Genomic DNA, 23,300 nt, shown 5'->3' on the forward strand with positions numbered 1-23,300 from the left:
GACCGCGACGGCGGAGGAGAACAGGAAGGTGTTTGTGGTGGTGCAGGCGGAGCCCAGGGCGGGGCGGTCGACGCTGTCGTGGGCTATCGGCAACCTCTGCGGCGGCGGCGGCGGCGGCGGCGGAGCCACCACGGTCGTCGTCACGCACGTGCACGTCCCGCCGCAGATGATCCCCGTCAGTACGTGTTCGCCGCGCGCCCTTCATCCCACATGCGTGCGTGTCTCCGGCCGGCCTCTCCATCGTCGGCCGACGCTGACTTTTTCTTTCTTGCTTACCGATCTCAGTGGGAGCCAAATTCCACGCCAGCAAGCTGCACCCGGAGCAAGTGAGCTCCTTCAGAATGATGGAGCGCGAGAAGGCGGACAAGATGCTGGACGAATACGTCCATCAGTGCTCGAAAATGAAGGTGCCATATCATTTCTCTTGGTTGAAACGTTTCCCTTTTTCGTGACAATTAAGCACAGCGTCTGGAAATTCCAGGTGAAATGCGAGAAGCTGGTGATTGAGAAGGACGATGTCGCGTCCGGTCTCGTCGAGCTCATTCGCCTCCATGGGATCACTGAGCTCGTAGTCTCGGCTGCCGCGGACAAGCACTACTCGAGGTAGCTATCTGACACTGACAGAACTCTGTTTCCTGCAAATTCAGACATGCTCTGCAAAAACTAAAAAAAAATCGCTTACATGATTTTCCATTTCCTCCTCCAGAAAATTGGACAAACCTCTGTGCATGACAGCAGCAGCGGTAATGCAGAGAGCTGACCCATCATGCAAGATTTGGTTCGTCTGCAAAGAGCAGCTAATCTGCATCAGGTAAGAAAAAGGATATCGTAGTTCCCCAACTTTATCTGATGTAAAAATCTCCGATCCAGTTATTTTCTAGCAAACTAACCCAGTTTTCCAATGTAGAGACACCGAAGTAGAGATCTCACCATCGGCTGTTACTGAACCGCTGGTACTTAATCCTGGTCATGAAGTTCTGCACCTCTCAACTCACCCGGAAGAAGTGAGCTCGATCATTCAGTAACATCTTGTGATTTTTTAGATGCTGATCTTGCAAGAATGACCGGTGACACGGTTCTGAGATATTTATATTTCCTTTGTAGGATGGTGACATTGAGATTGAGTTGGGGTTCTATGAGGAACTCGGAGAGGCGTGCAGAGCAGCCGACGACCTCATGAACAGAGCTCTGAATGAATCTCGCAGGCGTCAGAAAGCAGAGGAAGAAGTGGCCTCGTCTCTCCACGAGGTATAACTCCTTGTCATAAAGACATAAACTCAACTTCTTCAGAAAATCGTGTGGGATCAATAAGTAATATGATCGGAACAAACAAACCAATTGTAATAAGAACTCTGAACCTTGCAGGCGAAAGAATGCGAGGAGCTTTACCTGGAGGAGGTGAAGAAGAGGGAGGAGCTCGAAGCAGCTCTTGCGAGAGCAGAAACAGAAATTTCAGAGCTACGACAGGCAATCCAGCGGAACACGACCAGGGACGAATCCCAAGAGCCAACGGCAATGCCATCGATTATCCTGGGACAGCCCGGCGTCGTCTCCGGGGAACCGGAGCCGGTGCTCTGCCGGTGCCAGAGGAAGCTGGCTGCGTCCTCCCCGTCGTCGGTCCTACTCCTACCATCGTCACCTCCTGCAGACGAAGACGGGTGCACCTGTGAATCCGGCGCGGTCGGGTGCTGCTGCTGGCTCGACGGGATGCCGTCGCCCGTGGGCGCCGCCCAACCGCTCGGGCGCCCGGGATTTGCTCTAAGTGCCGTGGTCCAGGATTACATGAGGCAGCAGCAGCGGTGCTCGTTTCCTTGATTCAAGTGACAAGTGCCATGTGCATTGGCAGCTTCTCCTGTGCACTAGTTAGATTTTTCTTCATCCTTCACATGCATCTACCATGTTGAGCTTATAAAAACTTGCCGAGAATCGAGATCTATTTATATAGGTGTCTACACAGTTGAATATCCAACATGGATAGTAATCTTTGGATTGAACCTCCATCGGCTTAGACACATTTGCAGTTTCTAAGATGATTACCTGTAATGCACATTTTTTATTTTATTTTTTATTAGTCTAAACTTGAACTGATGTGTGCAACTAAGCTATATAGAGGTTGAGTGTAATGCTTAAAATATTTAAGTAATAAAACATCCTTTATCGAATAACAATAAAAACTTGCAGATGTATCTAATTCGCATATGAAAACAGAGAACATATCTACAATATTCTAGCAACCAAATTTCATCGAGTTTCAAAATTGTGCACCTAAGTAAACATTATAAATAGGTGTGGCTATTTTTTTTAAACAAGTAACATACATTCAACCCCTAAGAAAAACACTCGGACACACTTTATCCATACAAGCCGGAGGGGAAAAAGAAGGCGAAGGAAAGGCTAAGTCTCGAGGGGGAGGCTGCATTGTTGAGGGACAAGTTTGATCAAATGATGAAGTCCAAGGAGGTGATAGCGACCAAGACTTTGGAGACCAAGTGTGTCATCATTGAGACGAAGAAGGAGGTGAGCCTTGCAAAGCTTGAAGCCAGCCGAGAGGAGGCAAGGAGCAAACCCAAGTTGGAAGAGATGAGGATCAATGTCAAGAAGGACAAAGCAACGAAGCAACTTTTGGCCGAAGAGAGGGAGATCATGATGATGAACACTAAGGACATGAATGAGATTCAACTGGAGTGGTGGAAGGAGGCCACGGCGGAGATCACGGCAAGACGAAGAGCATCTCGTGAAGAGGCAACTGGTGTAGCCGATGTGACTCCAGGAGGTGGTGGCGATGGTGCTGACGGCGGGCCAACCTCGGTTTGATGCCGGCGGTGAGAGGAGAGGGGGAACTATGAACTGTGTCATTTGATTCTATCATTTGATGTCTACACTATGAACTATGCATGAATTGTTTGCATTTTATTGTGATATTTCTTCAATCATATGCTAAAATAATATCATAAACCCTATTTTTACGGGTTCGGATGCCGCCACGAGCCTTCGTAGTGTGGGACCCAGTACCATTAGAGAAACACTGCACGACCACGGTAACTAAAATATGACCCATGATACCTTATCCTATGGCCACAGATCACTTCTCTTTAAGATCCAACGATCCAAATCGCTCGCGCGGGTTGTGCCTTCAACAGCCTTAAAGCTTTTAGATATTACTCATGTGAAATATGGTTGTGTGCATCAATCACAATGCAGGGACTGGGGCTTTGCCTTCTTTTTGGTGAAAAAAAACATAGAAGTTGCATGTGGTTGCAAGTCAAGATATATAGCGAGCGATGTGCTACAATAAAAAAGTGTACATCCTATGCAATGTAACAATATTGAAATAACCATCTACATTGTTATGAACAACTAGTGAGGCCACACTAAATTTTTTGATGGTTTGGTTTTTAAAATGATTTTTGAAGTAAAAGGAGAAACATGGGATTGATGTGCTACGATGAAGAAGTTTGAAACGTGAGATATAGTGGATGTTGTGACATTGTTTGTGTTTATCATGAACACTTGTTGATTTAATACCAAACTTATAATGTTTATTGAAAATGTCATTTTACTTGTTTTGATTTATGCTATGGTATTGCAAGATAATCTTAGGCTTGCACAACAAATGCAACCTAGTGTAACAACCCTTCCTTTGGAGTAAGTTGCTGCATGTATATATCTAATACCTTCACCTTGTGGGTTGCTTATGAGTCATTCAATGTAATCGTGTGGCTCGTTGATATTGCCAACATGAAAGAGGATCATAATTTGGAGGATGTGTTTGATGACATCCTTGTGAACCAAGGCCTTCTCCTAGTCAATTACAAGGTTAAGGTATATTGGCTTCGACCCGATGTTATTTTTTGAAAATTTCGTTGTTGACTCATTTGAAGTACCGGCCTATGTTGCTTTGATGTAAAACTAAACGATAATAGTCATATTTGAGCAAGACTATGGTTGGCGATGTAGGGATAATTATACGAAACGACGCACTCACCACAAAATTGTGGTTGTATGCATAATGGGTGTTCCAAGTATGTAGTTTGGATACCCACACAAGATGGCTGCTAGACACTATTTGGAACAACAGAAAGAAATGAACCGGAGACATTTTAGTGGAAAATGCATCACCAACATTTTTCGGGAAAAAAATACATGGAAGTTTCATGTGGTTGAAAACCGAGGCCTAGCCCGGATGGCTACCAGGGTGATGATACCTATGATGCCCCTCCCGCTCGAGTTCGAGTCCCGGTACTCACTCACGGGCGTGTACGCACCGTTGCACTTCTGTGGCGCTGAAAACTTAATTCAAAACCGCAGTGGCTCCTCCCCCTGCTGGTACACGTCTTTTTTTAGACCTATGCTTTTATCTACAACTGCAATCACCTGGCGCCGAGTGACTTGACATCAACAATCATAGTTTGCAAAGGAAAAGTGATCAGCACACTGTAGCATTTGCTCTCTCGGTTGCAGAGAAGCAGAACACATCAAGATCAAGCCGGGAGTTCTGAGACTTTGTGTGCCCCTGCCATGAGTTTCCTTTTTAAGTTCGTCATAGAAAATTTTACTTCACGGTTATATAGCGCATCTAAATTCCTAAGTTACTCTCCGAGATTCTAAAATGATTTAGCTAGCTTGACTCCAGAACTATGCCAACAACAGTGGGTCTAGAGTTTTCGAAGCCTTATACGCCCTTAGCACCGGGGATGTCGATCCACTGGAGCTGGAGTTCGATCTCCCCACACTCCACGTTCCTCAGTTTCAAAACCACGTCCTGCTTCACCGCCCCCTCGGACATGTATATGGCGCTCTCCTCTGCCAGGCAGTTCTGCCTGTTCGGCACCAGTTTCTTCACCACGGTGTTGTCCTCGACGCCCTGGAGCCTCATCCTCACAACCTCAACCAGCGGCCTGATGTCCAGCTCTGCATTGCCCATTGGATCGTCGAAGAAGGTGTCCTTGTCAAACACATCCTGAAGGAGCAAGGGTTATCAGATAACAGTACTTAAAACGGAGAATGCAAATTCTCAATTTTATTTTCTTAGAGCAAATTGATTGATGAAATTGTAGGTATACTGTAACTCTTGGTAATTTTAATAAAATTATAGCCACCGCCTACATCTGGGGAGATTGTCCTTCTTTTTTTTGAAAAAGTCTAGGTTGATGCATATGTACACAACATACACCCTCACAATTTATTTTTGCTTGTGTATACTGGTAAATTGTCCTGCAGAATCGGAAATTCGTCTTGGCTCCCGGGAGCATTTGCTCCCGGATTTTTGGGGAGCAAATTTTGTTTTTCAAAACTTTTCAAAAAAATTCGAAAAAAATCATGCACGTACCTGACCATGGCACGCACCACCTTGTAAAATGTCGCTGCGAAATGTCATCGTATGCGTCCTGCGCAAAAATGACAAATTTCCAGATCTGAGATTCATATTTTTGGATCTCATTTCATGTCAGAAATTTGTCATTTTTGTCCAGGGCGCATACAATGACATTTTGCAACGAAATTTTACACGGTGGTGCGTGCCATGGTCAGGTACATGCATGATTGTTTCCGGAATTTTTTGACAAATTTTCGATTTGTTTTAATTTTTCAAAAAAACCAGGAGCAAATGCTCCCGGGAGCCAAAACGCCGCTCCTGCAGAATAGCATATTTCTTGATGAATCCGTCCAGTCTGTTGATAGGTTAAATGAAGATACTATTTGTGTAACCGACTAGGGGCGTCAACTTCATCCACACCCGAGTATTTGGCCATTTCTCTGTCTCTGACAACTCATCAGCATTGGGTTGGAAAAAGGAATACCTCACGGAGGAAACGAGGACCATATGCTGCCGATTGAGGAAGTAAGGGAACTGTGCACATATGGTACCTGTTGAGTAACATATTGTATAGACATAGGTCCCCGTGTTTTCTCAGGGTTGTACCTGTAATTGTACATGTGTCCGCCTATATATATATGAGCAGCCGGCCCTATTGGTGCTGTGCAATCTCCAATAACCCTTCTATATGGTATCGAGACCCTTCGGGTCCCGCCCCGGCCGCCGCCCTCCTCTTCCCTTGGGGCGCCGCCGGCCACCCCCTTCCAACCCTAGCCGCCGCCCCTCCTCCTCCCTAGGGCGCCGCCGGCCACCACCTCCATCCACCCTAGCCGCCGCCCCCTCCTCTCTAGGGCGCTGCCGGCCTCCACCACTCCCAACCCTAGCCGCCGCCCTTCTCATCTAGGGCGCCGCCGGCCCTCACCACCACCACCGCTTCCGCCATGGAGCGCTTCGACTCATCCGGCTCCGGTTTCTCCTCCCGGCTCCGGCGGCGGCAACCCCTTCGCCGGCCCCTCCGTCGCCATCATCCGCGACATCCCCATCGCCGAGCGCGTGCCGCTGAAGCTCTCCACCACCGCTGCCAACTTCTTCCCGTGGAAGACGTACTTTGGGCTGCTCTTCCGCGAGTATGATCTCCTTGATCACGTCGACGGCACCATCGACCTCCTCGCCATGCCGCACGACCTCGAGTGGCTCGCCATCGACGCCATCATCATCCGCTGGTTCTACCAGACCATCTCCAACGACATTTTTCGCACCGTCGTCCGCGACGGCGATTCCGCCCACACGGTCTGGGCTAAGATCACCGGCCTCTTCACCGACAACAAAATCCAGCGGGTCACCTTCCTCCAGCAGGAGTTCTTCGGCACCCACCGAACGACTTGTCTCTCGATGACTACGCCCTCAAGCCGAAGAGTCTCTCCGATGAGCTCCGCGACTTGGAGTTCCCGATCGATGACAAGATCATGCTCTCCACCCTGTCGGCGGGTCTCGGCGAGGATCTCAGCAACGCCGCCTCCAACCTCACGCTCCTCACCACGCCCACCTTCAAGCAGGTCGTGGCGTACCTGCGCCTCGAGGAGCGCCGCCTCAAGCACCTCCGGGCTCGGGCGGCCCACACCGCCTTCGCCGCTGGCTTCTCCCGCGGCGCACAGACTCCCGCGCCCCGCGCCCTCGCGCCTCGCCCCCATGGGTCCGCCGCCGGGTTTCCCCGCCGCCGCCCCGCCGCCCGGTCGGACCGGACCGTGGACCGGTCGGTCCGGTCGCCGAGCCGGCCGGACCGGCCCCCGGATTGGGCACGGCGGCGCCCGGCCGGCCGGACCGGTCCCCGGACCGGGCAGCCGGCTCCTCTCGGCGGTAGCCGCCGTGGCCGTCGTCGCCGTGGCGGTGGCAGCGGTGGCGCCAATGCCGCCGCCCCCGCGCCTCGTCCCCCGCAGTACACCGCCCCTCCGCCATGGATCGCCGGTCACAACCCGTGGACCGGGGTTGTTCACGCCTACTCCATGCCCGTGCCGCGCCCCCTACCCGGGCATTATGGGGCCGCGTCCAGCCTCCCACCAGGCGTTCTACGCGGCGCCCCAGCCTGCCCCGGCCTACGCCGCCCCTCTGGGTGTGACCCCGTGGGATCCCACGTTCCTGACCGCCCTCCAGAGCGCCCCCTCTGCTGGGGCGTATGGCGGCGGTGGCGACTGGTTCATGGACACCGGCGCCTCCGCGCATATGGCTGCGCATCCCGGTAACCTCTCCTTTTCCACACCCGCTTCCACTTCTTCTCGCATCATCGTTGGCAACGGTTATGCTCTTCCTATTACTCACACCGGATTCTGTCTCTTTTCCTTCCACCTCCACTCCTCTCTCTCTCCATAACGTCCTTGTTTCTCCTGACTTGATTAAAAATCTTGTTTACGTTAAGTCTTTACGTCGTGATAACCACCGTGATCGTGGAATTTGACGCTTTTGGTTTCTCTATCAAGGATGGTCGTACACGGATGCTCCTCCACCGATGTGACAGCCCCGGCGATCTCTACCCCGTTGGCGCGGCCTCCACCACCACCGGCCGCCCACTCGCCCTCTCCGCCGGTGTCGACCTTTGGCACGCCCGTCTTGGTCATCCGAGCTCCGCCACTCTGCGTCAAATAATGCAAGGCTTCTCCTTTACTTGTAATAAAACGGATGCCCACTCTTGTGAAGCATGTCGTCTAGGCAAACATGTTCGCCTTCCGTTTAGCTCGTCCTCCACGATCGCGTCTTTTCCTTTTCAACTTATTCATAGTGATGTTTGGACCTCGCCGGTTCCGAGTAACTCTGGTTATAATTATTATCTTGTGATTCTTGATCATTACTCGCATTTTGTATGGACTTTTCCACTTCGCCGTAAGTCAGATGTTGCCACCACCCTCACCGCCTTCTTCACCTTCGTCTCCACTCAGTTTGGTCGCCCCATTCACGCCTTACAAACCGACAACGGCAAGGAGTTCGACAACATCACCATTCGCTCACTTCTAGCCACCCACGGCGCCATCTTCCGCCTCACGTGTCCATACACTTCTTCACAGAATGGCCGTGCCGAACGGATGCTTCGTACCCTCAACGGCTGCGTCCGCACCCTTCCGTTCCATGCCTCCATGCCCCCGCGATTCTGGCCGGATGCCCTTGCCACGGCGACTCTCCTCGTCAACATCCACCCGTGTCGTGTGCGTTGGTCCTACACGCCGCATCATCTCCTTTACGGTGCGCCGCCCACCTATGATGACCTCCGCATCTTCGGCTGCCGGTGTTATCCTAACACTGCTGCCACCGCCGCGCATAAGCTTGCACCGCGCTCCCTCCCTTGTGTGTTTCTCGGCTACCCCGCCAACACCAAGGGCTACCGCTGTTACGACCCGGTCTCCCATCGTGTCCTCACTTCCCGGCACGTGTACTTTGACTAGTTGGTTTTTCCGTTTCAGCAGGGACTCATGGCGACACCTCCGACGACGCCCCCGGCGCCCGCCGGCCCTCCTCGCGGCCGCGCGCGCGACGGCCGACCGCGGTGGCCCCTCCGGTGCCGGCCCCGCCTGGTCCCTCAGCGTTCCCGTCGCCGCGGCGGCCGCGTTCCCCGTCGCCCGTACCCGCGGCGCCCGCGGCGCCATCGCCGCGGCGTCCCCTTCGACCGCGCCCGCGTCACCCGAGGCGCCATCGCCAGCGTCGCCCGCGGCGCCATCGCCCGCGGCGTCCCCTTCGACCGCGCCCGCGTCGCCCGAGGCGCCATCGCCCGCGTCGCCCGAAGCGCCATCACCCGCGTTGGCCGCCCCTTCGTCGTCTGCCTCGCCACCCGTCGCTGCGGCTCCTGAGCCCATGCTCACCCGCGCCCGCGCAGGCATGCGGCGGCCGTCTACACGCTACCCGGCCGACCAGTATGTCTGCGCGGCGTCTCCGTCTACCGCGTCTGCCTTCTGGGCCAGCGGCAACAGCATATTGCCGCACGACGGCGGCGCCCCCTTCACCAGCCGACCCGGCCAAGCGCGCGGTCAGACCGGCCCTCCGGCCGGCCCACCCGGCATGCCGCCCGGTCCGACCGGTTCTGCCACCGGCCCGGCGACTGCTCCTTCGCCGGTGCCCACCTCGGCTCGTGCTGCCTTGCGCGACCCGCATTGGCGCGCCGCCATGCAGGAGGAGTACGACGCGCTGCTGCGCAATAGGACCTGGGAGCTCGTTCCCCGGCCCCCTCGCGCCAACGTCATCTCCGGCAAATGGGTCTTCAAGCACAAGCTCGGCTCCGACGGTACTCTCGAGCGCTACAAGGCGCGATGGGTGGTGCGCGGCTTTTGGCAGCGCGCTGGCGTCGACTTCACGGATACGTTTGTCCCGGTTGTCAAACCAGGCACGATCCGCACAGTGTTGCACCTCGCCGCGTCTCGTGCGTGGCCCGTACATCAGATGGACGTCTCCAACGCCATCCTTCATGACCATCTGCAGGAACAGGTGTACTGCCAGCAACCCATCGGCTTCGTCGACACCGAGCGCCCCGATGACGTGTGCTTGCTCTCTCGGTCTCTGTATGGACTGAAGCAGGCGCCCCGCGCCTGGTACCAGCGCATCGCCGGCTTCCTGCATCAGCTGGGTTTTCGCTCCACGCGCTCCGATGCGTCACTGTTTGTCCACCGGACCGGCAACGACATGGCATACCTGCTGCTGTACGTCGACGACATCATCCTGACGGCCTCCACCGCTGGTCTTCTTCGCCAGCTCACCGACCGCCTTCGCGCTGAGTTCGCGTTCAAGGATCTTGGCCCGCTCCACTACTTCCTCGGCATCGAGGTTGTCCGACGTGCGAACGGGTTCTTCCTCCATCAGCGGAAGTATGCCCACGAGCTTCTCGAGCGTGCAGGGATGCTTAGCGCAACCCTGCGCCTACTCATGTCGACACGAAGGCCAAGCTCTCCGCCGGTGATGGGTCGGCCGGCGTCCGACGCGCCGCTTTATCGCTCCATCGTCGGTGCTCTTCAGTACTTGACGCTGACGCGACCGGAGCTCCAGTACGCCGTGCAGCAGGTGTGCTTGCATATGCATGCTCCTGGGGATGCTCATTGGGCCGCGGTGAAATGGATTCTCCGCTACGTCTGTGGTACCATGGGCTACGGCTTGACGTTGCATGCTTCGCCCTCGACGTCGACTGACCTTGTCGCCTACTCCGACGCGGACTGGGCAGGTTGCCCGGATACGCGCCGCTCCACCAGCGGCTACTGCGTCTACCTCGGCTCGTCGCTTGTCTCTTGGTCCTCCAAGAGGCAGCCCACTGTGTCCCGCTCCAGTGCTGAGGCCGAGTACCGCGCCGTGGCTAATGTTGTGGCTGAGTGCACATGGCTTCGCCAGCTTCTGTCCGAGCTCTCTTGTCCTGTTGACAAGGCTGCGGTGGTTTTCTGCGACAACGTATCGGCTGTCTACCTCTCCGCCAACCCTGTTCATCATCGGCGCACCAAGCACATCGAGTTGGACATCCACTTCGTTCGTGAGCAAGTTGCCCTCGGTCGCGTTCGAGTTCTTCACGTACCGACGTCTCAACAATTTGCCGACATCATGACGAAGGGATTGACATCCACGACTTTTCCTGAGTTTCGCTCCAGTCTGTGTGTCGGTGCCGACCCTTCGACTGCGGGGGGTGTTGAGTAACATATTGTATAGACATAGGTCCCCGTGTTTTCTCAGGGTTGTACCTGTAATTGTACATGTGTCCGCCTATATATATATGAGCAGCCGGCCCTATTGGTGCTGTGCAATCTCCAATAACCCTTCTACAGTACCGATTAAGGAAGTGAGGAACTATACAAATATGGTATTGTGATGGTAGCTTCAAAGAGACAGTGTCTCAGTGAATTACAAACTTCAAAAAGACAGCGCTGCCTTTTGTCAATATTTTCAGTAGTTCAGATGAGTTAGAAACTTCAAAGAGACAATGTCTCGGTGAGACTCTGGGTCAATTCTGTTCATATAGTAGAGGGTAAATACTTTACTTGGGTTCTCGCCACATACAAAATGTAACACTTCGGATTCTTGTCTTTATTTACTCAACATTTTCCAAAATTTCCAGGAATGACACAACTTTATTATTGTGGAAAATTGGAAATGTATCGTGTTCACTTCCCCCCCCCCCGAGGAATTAAACGAACCGGTTGATGTTATGTGTCCACCTATTATAAGTGAAACGTTTATACTTTTGGTATAGACTGAAATATTCTTGCAATTCTAGATAGTAATATAATTTCAATAAAATAAATACTCAAATCAATCGTGTTTTTTTTCGGGGAAAAGTAATTGTGTTTTTCATGGGAAAAAGAATGAGAATGGATAACAAAGCATAAGAAAGATAAAGTAACACATACCAGTTTAATAAGAAGCGTAGGATCTTCGATAGAGAGGGTCAACTCATCGTTCCACTCCGGATTGACACTCTTTCTTACCACTCGCGTCTTAAGCTTCTGTGAAATGTTCAAAACGTGACTGGGAATTAGATCGTAATAACCTTTTTCGGAATAAGAATATTATCAGGAGAACACTCAAAACGGGAAGGAAACTATGAGCTAAAAATCAGAAGGAGGCGATTAATTTCTTTCTAAAAGAGTGCTCTTTTCGTCCACCTCGTTCCAGGAAACAAAATAAAATTCGCAAAATCAACAGATTAGCCGGTCTCTGCAGGCGGGATCGGCGCTGCAGCTGCATCAGCACGGCGAAGAGGACGACAAAAAGAAACATGTGCGAGGCCACAGACCTGCTTGCCCATGCGGATGACGATGTAAGGGTCGCTGGAGCGGAGGTCGCGGATGGCGAGGTTCACCCCCCTCAGCACCCGCACCCTCAACAGCCCAACAAGATGTCCCAACATGGTGGCGGTGCTGCGCTGCGCTGGTGCCGGTGTCCCTCTCCTCCTCTTCGTCTCTTCCTCTCTGATTTTCTCTGCCTCGTCCTCGTCCTCGTCCGCGGCGGATGGTCAGATAAGAAACAATGGCGAATGGTCGAAGTGGACGGCTGCTGATTTCCCTTCTCCCCCACCGGAGTGAGCGCTGCCTGCTAAGAGACAATGGCCAACACCTGGAGCGCGTGGACTGAGCTGTAGCTTTGCTGACGGACAGCGCTAGAAATTCTCCGGAGGCTCCAAACTTTCCAGCCTCCTGCTTGCATGTGTGACACGTGCCCATTTTCCTGAAATATAGACTTTGCTTCGTCGCAGCAAAAAATCTCTCGTTTTTGCTTCATTGAAGCAAAAAACGGTTCGACTAAAATATAAAGAGAATTGCAGCTCGTTCAGAATTTGCTTCGTCGCAGCAAAAAATCTCCCGCTTTTGCTTCATTGAAGCAAAAAACGGTTTGACTCTAATATAAAGAGAATTGCAGCTCATTTAGAATTTGCTTCGTCGCAACAAAAAGTCTCCCGATGTTGCTTCATTGAAGCAAAAACAAATCGTTTAGAAAATAAAATAGAAAAGACCCATCGTACGCAGACCTCGTCGGAGACTCGCCAGAGATCTCACCGGAGTCTAGCACAAGAATTATACTAGAGTAGCAGAACCGCATTACATTTTGTACCAAAAATATTTATATTATTGTAGCATCGAGATGACCCCTCACCGGCGCACTGTTGGCAACAATTCAACTCCGTCTGACAGCACCGTCACTTGCTTATTGCAGCATCGCTACTGCATGTTGGTAGCACCATCAGTGACCATTTGCAGCACCGCCGCTAACCTTTTGTACCATCACCACTAACTGTTGGTAGCACCGCCGACAAAATGAAGCACCACCGCTAACTATTTGCAGCAACATAGCTCTTCTTTTGAAGCTCAGCCGACCACCATTCGCAGCATCGCCACTCTTTCTTTGAAGCTCCGCTACCGCAATCCGCTCGCAGCACGACAACCCCTTTTTTGCAGCTCCGCCACCAACCATACGTAGCATGGCAGACTAGACTTTGCAGCATCGTGCCATCGTAAATCAAAGCTGGCCAGCACTGCCTCCTAGTGTTCGGGGAATGACCAGGATCCTCCGTGCACTCATTGCCTTTTGCAGCATCACGTGACACCACTTGAAGCATGTGCTATCGTCGGTGGGCAGCACTATCGCCGCTGGCTCGCAGGGACCCCCGTAGCCAGTTGAAGCAATGTCCGACGCTGTTGGCAGCACCCACCATAGCTGATGGCAGCATACCACCGAACTAGCGCTACCCAATGGCGCAGGGGAACCAAGTAGATGCTCTACCGTATTCAGCAATCGATTTGGCTTACGGCGCACACTATCGTCACCCCATAGCAGCAGCACCACCACACCCATGGCCATTGAACAAACGGCCGGATAGAGGAAGTGGAACGACGCCAAAAGAGGGAGTCGGGCCGGCCGGTGACCTCCCCTGCTTGTTGCAGCACCTCCAGCACCACCGTTCACCCCTCGCAGCAGGACCTCCCAACACCACTGCACATCCCCCATAGATTCCACGGCGGCCATGTTTACATCTCACCGGCCCTCCCCTCACAACATCGATGCGGAGAAGTACGAACTTGCGCGGGATGGAGGCGGAGGCTTTCGCGGTGGACGGAGGCTGCGCCGCGCAGAATAGAGGCCTGCGGTCGGCACGGGCAAGGAGACGGCGGCGCGCTGCATCATGGCCGGCGGGCGCGGGGGAAGTAGCGGCGACGAGCTCCACCGAGGTTGCTGTCGCGGGGGGCGGAGGCGGAGATGCCCTTCGTCGAGGCCGCCGTCGCGGGGTCGTAGCGTCGCGCGAAACAGATGCATGCGGTCATCGCGGGCAAGGAGGCGGCGGCGCGCTGCTTCATGACCGGCGGGCGCGGGGGAATTGGCGGCGACGAGCTCCGTCGAGGTTGGCGTACCGGGGGCCGGAGGCGGAGGCGGAGACGCCCTTCGTCGGGGCCGCCGTCGCGGGGTCAGAGGCGGCGACGCGCTAGGCCGGCAGGCGAGCGCTCCCCATGGCGTGTGCGATCTGGGGCAGGAGTGGTTTGTGGATGAGAACGATCAATGACCTGCTGGGCCCACAGGAGAAAGGAAACGCCGCACGTCCGCATGATCTAGCCTATCCAACGACCCAAGACCCGGAGGTTGCGAGGCGCTCCAACCTCCGGAGGATAACGAGCATTTTCCCTTTACTATTCCGGGATAAGATTGACGTTTATCTCACTACGGGAAAAAGTCTCACTGCCGTGCGCGCCTCTTTGCCGTGTGCCTTTTTGACCCTTTGCCGTGAGGCAGTTCTTTGCCGTGCGCCGCGCGCACGGCACGATCGCTTTGCCGTGCGGCAGCGGAACGACGCACGGCAAACAAAAGGCGCACGGCAAAGATACAGCTCGGCGCTCGGCAAAGCATCCCCGCACGGTAAAGCAGCCAGGATGGCGCACGGCAAAGTAACCCCCCACGGCAAAGAGGCCACGAAGGCGCACGGCAAAGATGCAGGCACGGCAACGACGGCTTTGCCGTGCAGGCCACCCCTTTGCCGTGCGTTTTTGCACGGCACAGAGTACAGTTTTATTTCTTTCCCTTCTTTTGTAGTATTCATATTTATATTAATACTTATATTTGTTGTAAAATTAGTTTTTACTTTTTGTAGACTATTTGTTAGTGTTACTTAATACAATCTGTATACCGATAAAACAAGTAATCTACATCTTCATCGACCCCTCCCCCCAACATATCGTGGTTTCGGAGCAAATTAACGGGGTTCGGTGTCCGCTAAGTGTTATCGCCCCCACATATTTGGTGCAATTTCTTGCAGCTTTACACCTTACACGACACTTCCAAACATATTCTAGGTCCACATGAAAGTTTGGCTGGGATTCAAGTGCTCCGGAGGTCTTCCCCCCCCCCCCCCAAAAGAGCGGTCTATATATGGGCCCCGGTGGTCTACCCCCCCTAGATTTCTCCGTGCGAGGTTCCACCAATGTACTTTTTCATAGGTTTAGTTTTGTTTAGACCATATACACATGGAAAGCTAGGTTTGGCACACTTTGGCACATTATAGGCACTCGTTACCCGCAGCGGGACACTTCAGCCTACAACTCGAGGAATCTTCCAAGTGTTATCGTCTGAAAGAGAGGAATGCCACACATGGGAGCTATGCCTTGCACCATTTGGTGAATCACACCTTCCAACACACTTTGACACATATCCTAGGTCCACTTGCAAGTTTTGGTGGCATTCCGGTGCCCCGGCGGTCACTCCCCCCCGATAACGGCGGTCTGCGTGCCTCGGGGGGTCTACCCCCTAGATTTCACCACGCGAGGTTCCACCAACATACTTTTTGATAGGTTTACTTTTGTTTAGGTCATATACACATGGAAAGCTAGGTTTGGCACACTTTGGCACATTATAGCCACCGGTATACCCGCACGGGACACTTCAGCCTACAGGTCGAGGAATCTTCCAAGTGTTATCGCCCGAAAGAGAGGAATCTCACACATGGGAGCTATGCCTTGCACCATTTGGTGAATCACACCTTCCAACACACTTTCACACATATCCTGGGTCCACATGGAAGTTTTGGTGGCATTCCGGTGCTCCGGCGGTCGTTCCCCCCCCCGAAAACGGCGGTACGCGTGCCTCGGGGGTCTACCCCCTAGATTTCACCGCGCGAGGTTCCACCAACATACTTTTTGATAGGTTTTATTTTGGTTAGTCCATATACACATGGAAAACAAGGTTTGGCACACTTTGGCACATTATAGCCACCGGTATACCCGCAGCGGGACACTTCAGCCTACAAGTCGAGGAATCTTCCAAGTGTTATCGTCTGAAAGAGAGGAATGCCACACATGGGAGCTATGCCTTGCACTATTTGGTGAATCACACCTTCCAACACACTTTGACACATATCCTAGGTCCACTTGCAAGTTTTGGTGGCATTCCGGTGCCCCGGCGGTCATTCCCCCCCCCGATAACGGCGGTCTGCGTGCCTCGGGGGGTCTACCCCCCTAGATTTCTCCGCGCGAGATTCCACCAACATACTTTTTGATAGGTTTAGTTTTGTTTAGTCCATATACACATGGAAAGCTAGGTTTGACACACTTTGGCACACTATAGCCACCGGTATACCCGCAGACGGGACACTTCGACCTACAAGTCGAGGAATCTTCCAAGTGTTATCGCCCGAAAGAGAGAAATCTCACACATGGGAGCTATGCCTTGAACCATTTGGTGAATCAAACCTTCCAACACACTTTCAAACATATCCTAGGTCCACTTGCTAGTTTTGGTTGCATTCCGGTGCCCCGGCGGTCGTTCCCCCCGATAACGGCGGTCTACGTGCCTCGGGGTCTACCCCCTAGATTTCACCGCGCGAGGTTTCACAAACATACTTTTTGATAGGTTTAGTTTTGTTTAGGACATATACACATGGAAAGCTATGTTTGGCACACTTTGGCACATTATAGCCACCGGTATACCCGCAGCGGGACACTTCGACCTACGAGTCGAGGAATCTTCCAAGTGTTATCGCCCGAAAGAGAGGAATCTCACACATGGGAGCTATGCCTTGCACCATTTGGTGAATCACACCTTCCAACACACTTTCACACATATCCTACGTCCACATGCAAGTTTTGGTGGCATTCCGGTGCTCCGGCGGTCGTTCCCCCAAAAAATGGCGGTCTGCGTGCTTCGGGGGGTCTACCCCCCTAGATTTCACCGCGCGAGGTTCCACCAACATACTTTTTGATAGGTTTTATTTTGGTTAGTCCATATACACGTGGAAAACAAGGTTTGGCACACTTTGGCACATTATAGCCACCGGTATACCCGCAGACGGGACACTTCGACCTACAAGTCGAGGAATCTTCCAAGTGTTATCGCCTGAAAGAGAGGAATGTCACACATGGGAGAAATGCCTTGCACCATTTGGTGAATCACACCTTCCACCACACTTTCACACATATCCTGGGTCCACATGCAAGTTTTGGTGGCATTCCGGTGCTCCGGCGGTCGTTCCCCCGAAAACGGCGGTCTGCGTGCCTCGGGGGGGTCTACCCCCCTAGATTTCACCACGCGAGGTTCCACCAACATACTTTTTGATAGGTTTTATTTTGGTTAGTCCATATACACGTGGAAAACAAGGTTTGGCACACTTTGGCACATTATAGCCACCGGTATACCCGCAGCGGGACACTTCGACCTACAGAGTCGAGGAATCTTCCAAGTGTTATCGCCCGAAAGAGAGGAATCTCACACATGGGAGCTATGCCTTGCACCATTTGGTGAATCACACCTTCCAACACACTTTCACACATATCCTGGGTCCACATGGAAGTTTTGGTGGCATTCCGGTGCTCCGGCGGTCGTTCCCCCCCGAAAACGGCGGTCTGCGTGCCTCGGGGGGTCTACCCCCCTAGATTTCACCGCGCGAGGTTCCACCAACATACTTTTTGATAGGTTTTATTTTGGTTAGTCCATATACACATGGAAAACAAGGTTTGGCACACTTTGGCACATTATAGCCACCGGTATACCCGCAGCGGGACACTTCAGCCTACAAGTCGAGGAATCTTCCAAGTGTTATCGTCTGAAAGAGAGGAATGCCACACATGGGAGCTATGCCTTGCACCATTTGGTGAATCACACCTTCCAACACACTTTGACACATATCCTAGGTCCACTTGCAACTTTTGGTGGCATTCCGGTGCCCCGGCGGTCATTCCCCCCCCCCGATAACGGCGGTCGCGTGCCTCGGGGGTCTACCCCTAGATTTCTCCGCGCGAGGTTCCACCAACATACTTTTTGATAGGTTTAGTTTTGTTTAGTCCATATACACATGGAAAGCTAGGTTTGACACACTTTGGCACACTATAGCCACCGGTATACCCGCAACGGGACACTTCAGCCTACAAGTCGAGGAATCTTCCAAGTGTTATCGCCCGAAAGAGAGAAATCTCACACATGGGAGCTATGCCTTGCACCATTTGGTGAATCAAACCTTCCAACACACTTTCAAACATATCCTAGGTCCACTTGCTAGTTTTGGTTGCATTCCGGTGCCCCGGCGGTCGTTCCCCCCGATAACGGCGCTCTACGTGCCTCGGGGGGTCTACCCCCCTAGATTTCACCGCGCGAGGTTTCACAAACATACTTTTTGATAGGTTTAGTTTTTTTAGGACATATACACATGGAAAGCTAGGTTTGGCACACTTTGGCACATTATAGCCACCGGTATACCCGCGACGGGACACTTCAGCCTACAGAGTCGAGGAATCTTCCAAGTGTTATCTCCCGAAAGAGAGGAATCTCACACATGGGAGCTATGCCTTGCACCATTTGGTGAATCACACCTTCCAACACACTTTCACACATATCCTGGGTCCACATGGAAGTTTTGGTGGCATTCCGGTGCTCCGGCGGTCGTTCCCCCGAAACGGCGGTCGCGTGCCTCGGGGGTCTACCCCTAGATTTCACCGCGCGAGGTTCCACCAACATACTTTTTGATAGGTTTTATTTTGGTTAGTCCATATACACATGGAAAACAAGGTTTGGCACACTTTGGCACATTATAGCCACCGGTATACCCGCGAGTGGGACACTTCGACCTACAAGTCGAGGAATCTTCCAAGTGTTATCGCCTGAAAGAGAGGAATGTCACACATGGGAGCAATGCCTTGCACCATTTGGTGAATCACACCTTCCACCACACTTTCACACATATCCTGGGTCCACATGCAAGTTTTGGTGGCATTCCGGTGCTCCGGCGGTCGTTCCCCCCCGAAAACGGCGGTCTGCGTGCCTCGGGGGGTCTACCCCCTAGATTTCACCGCGCGAGGTTCCACCAACATACTTTTTGATAGGTTTTATTTTGGTTAGTCCATATACACATGGAAAACAAGGTTTGGCACACTTTGGCACATTATAGCCACCGGTATACCCGCAGCGGGACACTTCAGCCAACAAGTCGAGGAATCTTCCAAGTGTTATCGCCTGAAAGAGAGGAATGTCATACATGGGAGCAATGCCTTGCACCATTTGGTGAATCACACCTTCCACCACACTTTCACACATATCCTGGGTCCACATGCAAGTTTTGGTGGCATTCCGGTGCTCCGGCGGTCGTTCCCCACCCCCGAAAACGGCGGTCTGCGTGCCTCGGGGGGTCTACCCCCCTAGATTTCACCACGCGAGGTTCCACCAACATACTTTTTGATAGGTTTAGTTTTTTTTAGGTCATATACACATGGAAAGCTAGGTTTGGCACACTTTGGCACATTATAGCCACCGGTATACCCGCAGCGGGACACTTCAGCCTACAGGTCGAGGAATCTTCCAAGTGTTATCACCCGAAAGAGAGGAATCTCACACATGGGAGCTATGCCTTGCACCATTTGGTGAATCACACCTTCCAACACACTTTCACACATATCCTGGGTCCACATGTAAGTTTTGGTGGCATTCCGGTGCTCCGGCGGTCGTTACCCCCCGAAAACGGCGGTCTGCGTGCCTCGGGGGTCTACCCCTAGATTTCACCGCGCGAGGTTCCACCAACATACTTTTTGATAGGTTTTATTTTGGTTAGTCCATATACACATGGAAAACAAGGTTTGGCACACTTTGGCACATTATAGCCACCGGTATACCCGCAGCGGGACACTTCAGCCTACAAGTCGAGGAATCTTCCAAGTGTTATCGTCTGAAAGAGAGGAATGCCACACATGGGAGCTATGCCTTGCACCATTTGGTGAATCACACCTTCCAACACACTTTGACACATATCCTAGATCCACTTGCAAGTTTTGGTGGCATTCCGGTGCCCCGGCGGTCATTCCCCCCCAGATAACGGCGGTCTGCGTGCCTCGGGGGGTCTACCCCCCTAGATTTCTCCGCGCGAGGTTCCACCAACATACTTTTGATAGGTTTAGTTTTGTTTAGTCCATATACACATGGAAATCTAGGTTTGACACACTTTGGCACACTATAGCCACCGGTATACCCGCAGCGGGACACTTCAGCCTACAAGTCGAGGAATCTTCCAAGTGTTAGCCCGAAAGAGAGGAATCTCACACATGGGAGCTATGACTTGAACCATTTGGTGAATCACACCTTCCAACACACTTTCACACATATCCTAGGTCCACTTTCAAGTTTTGGTGGCATTCCGGTGCCCCGGCGGTCATTCCCCCCCGATAACGGCGGTCTGCGTGCCTCGGGGGGTCTACCCCCCTAGATTTCTCCGCGCGAGGTTCACCTATCACAAATGATATCCCAAATACATAAAATTTTGTGGTAAAAATTAGTTGGACACGATGTTTATACACCAGGATGCATATATACACCCTAAACTAAAAAGTTGAATTAAAAAAAATCGTTGCCGTGCACTGTCGCATGGCAAAGACCTCTGCCGTGCAAAGGCGCACGGCAAAGATCTTTGCCGTGCAAAAGCACACGGCAATGCCTCCCTGCGCACGGCAAAGACGCTTTGCCGCACGGCAAAGTAGGCTCGCACGGCAAAGGCCCTGGATAAGGGTTCGGGCGCCCGCGCGCGACTCCCCCTCCACACAAAACACACACGCACGCGCCCCTCTCCTACCCAGCTCGCCGCCGCCGCCAGCGACACGCCGCCCACGCCCGCCCGCCGCCGCCTCGACCTCCCCCGCCGCTGCCGGTCCCCCGCCGCCGCCGGTCCCCCGCCGCCGCCGGTCCCCCGTCGCGGCAGCTGCTGCTCCCCCGCCGCGACCTCCCCCGCCGCCGCCAGCGACCCGCCGCCCACGCCCGCCCGCCCCCGCCTCGACCTCCCCCGCCGCCGCCGATCCCCCGCCGCGGCAGCTGCTGCTCCCCCGCCGCGACCTCCCCCGCCGCCGCCGCTTCCCAGCCGCGGCTGCTGCTGCTCCCCCGCCACTGCCCTCCCCCGCCGCTGTTGCTCCGTCGCTGCTGCCGCTCCCCGGCCGCGGCCGCTGCTGCTCCCTCGTCCGGCCCTCCCCCGTCGCTGCCGCTCCCCCGCCGCTGTTTCTCCGCCGCTGCTGTCGCTCCCCGGCCGTGGCCGCTGCTGCTCCCGTGCCGCTGCCGCTCACCCGCACCTGCCGGCCCCTAACCCGCACCTGCCGCTACTGCTCACCCGCCGGCGGCCAGCCGGTATGTGAATTTTTTTTGCATATTAGTATTTATGGTAGTTAAATCATATTATGCATGCTAATTTGTAGTTAAAACATATTATGCCAGCCGGTATACTAGTGTTTAGGGTAGAAATGGGATTTAGGGCACAATTTATTAGAAATAGTGTATTTATACTAATTAGTTTTCTCGATATGCAGACGATGTTTCGAGGTGGACACAGGGGCTGGTGTTGTCGCGGTGCTTGAGGAGCGTTGCTCGAGAGAGTCCGTTTTCCGGAGGGGATTTTGTCGGAGGGTCGTTGGTCTTCTTCGCCGGTCGTCGATCACGCTTCGAGGGTGAGAATCCATTCGCCTCTCTCGTACCTAGGTTTTTTTTGGGTCTAGATCACCAAGTATGTCGCTTTACCTAGGCGTCTCTTCCCGACCGTAAGGGTTACGCGGATAAATATGCATTAGTGGTCTCGCATATTATGAAGCGTAACTCTTACGGCATTTATCGGGACAGTCGGCGGATGCGTAGTTGGGTACGTTCTCCCTGCTCTACCCCGATCCGAGTCGGGATTTCGGCAGCGCTCTCCCGTTGTTCTCCGGATGCACACCCCTCTCGGCTTTTGGCGAGACGTGTATCGGGAGAGCAGCGGGGAGGTGCTGCCGAAACTCTGTCTCGGATCGGGTAGAGCAGGGAGAACGTACTCAATCTACGGATCCGGCGGCTGCTAGGAGCCCACCTAGTAGAGATTCGAGGTTGATGCATGCGTAAAAAAGGAAAAATTAAAATGCGGATCATGTTTGATATAAATTCTAAGTTTGTCCGTTTTGGTGCTGGTTAGAGGATGGATAATCGTGATCTGGATGTACGATGGCAGAATTGGTCCGTGGAAATATACTCGAGGAATGGGGAGAAAAGACCAAGCGGTTCGTGGACGAGGCGTTTGACATCCCTAGCAAACCCAGAACAGTTTTTTGCCCTTGTAGTAAGTGCAACAACCAAAAAACACAGGACAAGGAAACTATGAGTCTTCACCTGATCAAGTCTGGGTTCAAACCGTCCTACAAGATTTGGACTTTTCATGGAGAAAAGGCGAAGAAACGTGCTAGGAAGGAGGTGCGGCAGATTCAGCCTACGAGAGAACATGATACTGGGTTTGATAGGTGCCTAGAGAACTTGGCTAATGGTAATGTGCCTGAAAGCCCTCATGTAGAGGCGGAGACATCTAGGGATGCGGAGACAAGTGAGGAGCCGAAGGAAAACACAAAGAAGTATTACGAGGCTTTGTTTGCTTCGCAGAAACCCCTACACGTAAATACAGATGTTACCCAACTAGATGTCATCGCTCGCCTTTTGGCCTTTAAGTGCCACAGGAATCTGTGCAGAGATGGGTTCGATGAACTTCTGGTCCTCGTTGGCAGCATTCTGCCGAAAGGGCACCTCTTGCCGCAAAACTTCTACTATTCGAAAAAATTGCCCAGTGACCTCAAGATGTCATCTCAGCAGATACACGCTTGTCCAAAGGGATGCATGCTATTCAGAGAGGAGCATGCTAACACAAACTATTGCATCCATTGCAAAAGCTCTAGGTACTTTGAGGTTGACACCAATGGTGATGGTCAGAAGAGGCAGACCACGGTTGCCAAGAATATCCTCCGCTATCTTCCAGTCCTACCGAGGATCCAGCGGCTCTTCATGACCGAGGATACTGCCCAGCAGATGAGGTGGGCTGTAGAAGGGATCAGACCGGACAGTGGAAAGATGATACATCCGTCGGATGGTACCGCATGGAAGAACTTTGTCAAGAAATATCCCTCGAAAGCCGGTGACCCGAGGAGCGTAGCAATTGCGATATCAACCGATGGGTTCAATCCATATGGTATGTCGGCTGCGGTATACAGTTGTTGGCCAGTGTTTGTTATTCCCCTGAACCTAC

At 53.0% G+C, this 23,300-nt stretch overlaps 2 protein-coding genes across 2 annotated transcripts; one reads left to right on the plus strand and one right to left on the minus strand.

Moving 5' to 3' along the window:
* Positions 1-145: 145 nt before the first annotated feature.
* On the plus strand, positions 146-1,815 carry LOC124650550 (U-box domain-containing protein 36-like). Its single transcript, XM_047190062.1, has 7 exons — positions 146-179; positions 286-407; positions 482-603; positions 707-811; positions 908-1,004; positions 1,105-1,248; positions 1,366-1,815. Exons 1-7 carry the CDS (start codon positions 167-169, stop codon positions 1,813-1,815), a joined length of 1,053 nt encoding a protein of 350 aa, XP_047046018.1. The 5' UTR covers positions 146-166.
* A 2,550-nt stretch (positions 1,816-4,365) lies between these two features.
* Positions 4,366-12,329, minus strand: LOC124708801 (GTPase activating protein 1). The gene is made up of 3 exons (XM_047240460.1): positions 12,063-12,329; positions 11,677-11,772; positions 4,366-4,960 (listed from the first exon to the last, which is right to left on the minus strand). Exons 1-3 carry the CDS (start codon positions 12,174-12,176, stop codon positions 4,673-4,675), a joined length of 498 nt encoding a protein of 165 aa, XP_047096416.1. The 5' UTR covers positions 12,177-12,329; the 3' UTR covers positions 4,366-4,672.
* Positions 12,330-23,300: the final 10,971 nt, after the last annotated feature.

Source organism: Lolium rigidum, chromosome 4 (assembly GCF_022539505.1).
Source record: "Lolium rigidum isolate FL_2022 chromosome 4, APGP_CSIRO_Lrig_0.1, whole genome shotgun sequence".
NCBI classification, from domain to species: Eukaryota; Viridiplantae; Streptophyta; class Magnoliopsida; order Poales; family Poaceae; genus Lolium; species Lolium rigidum.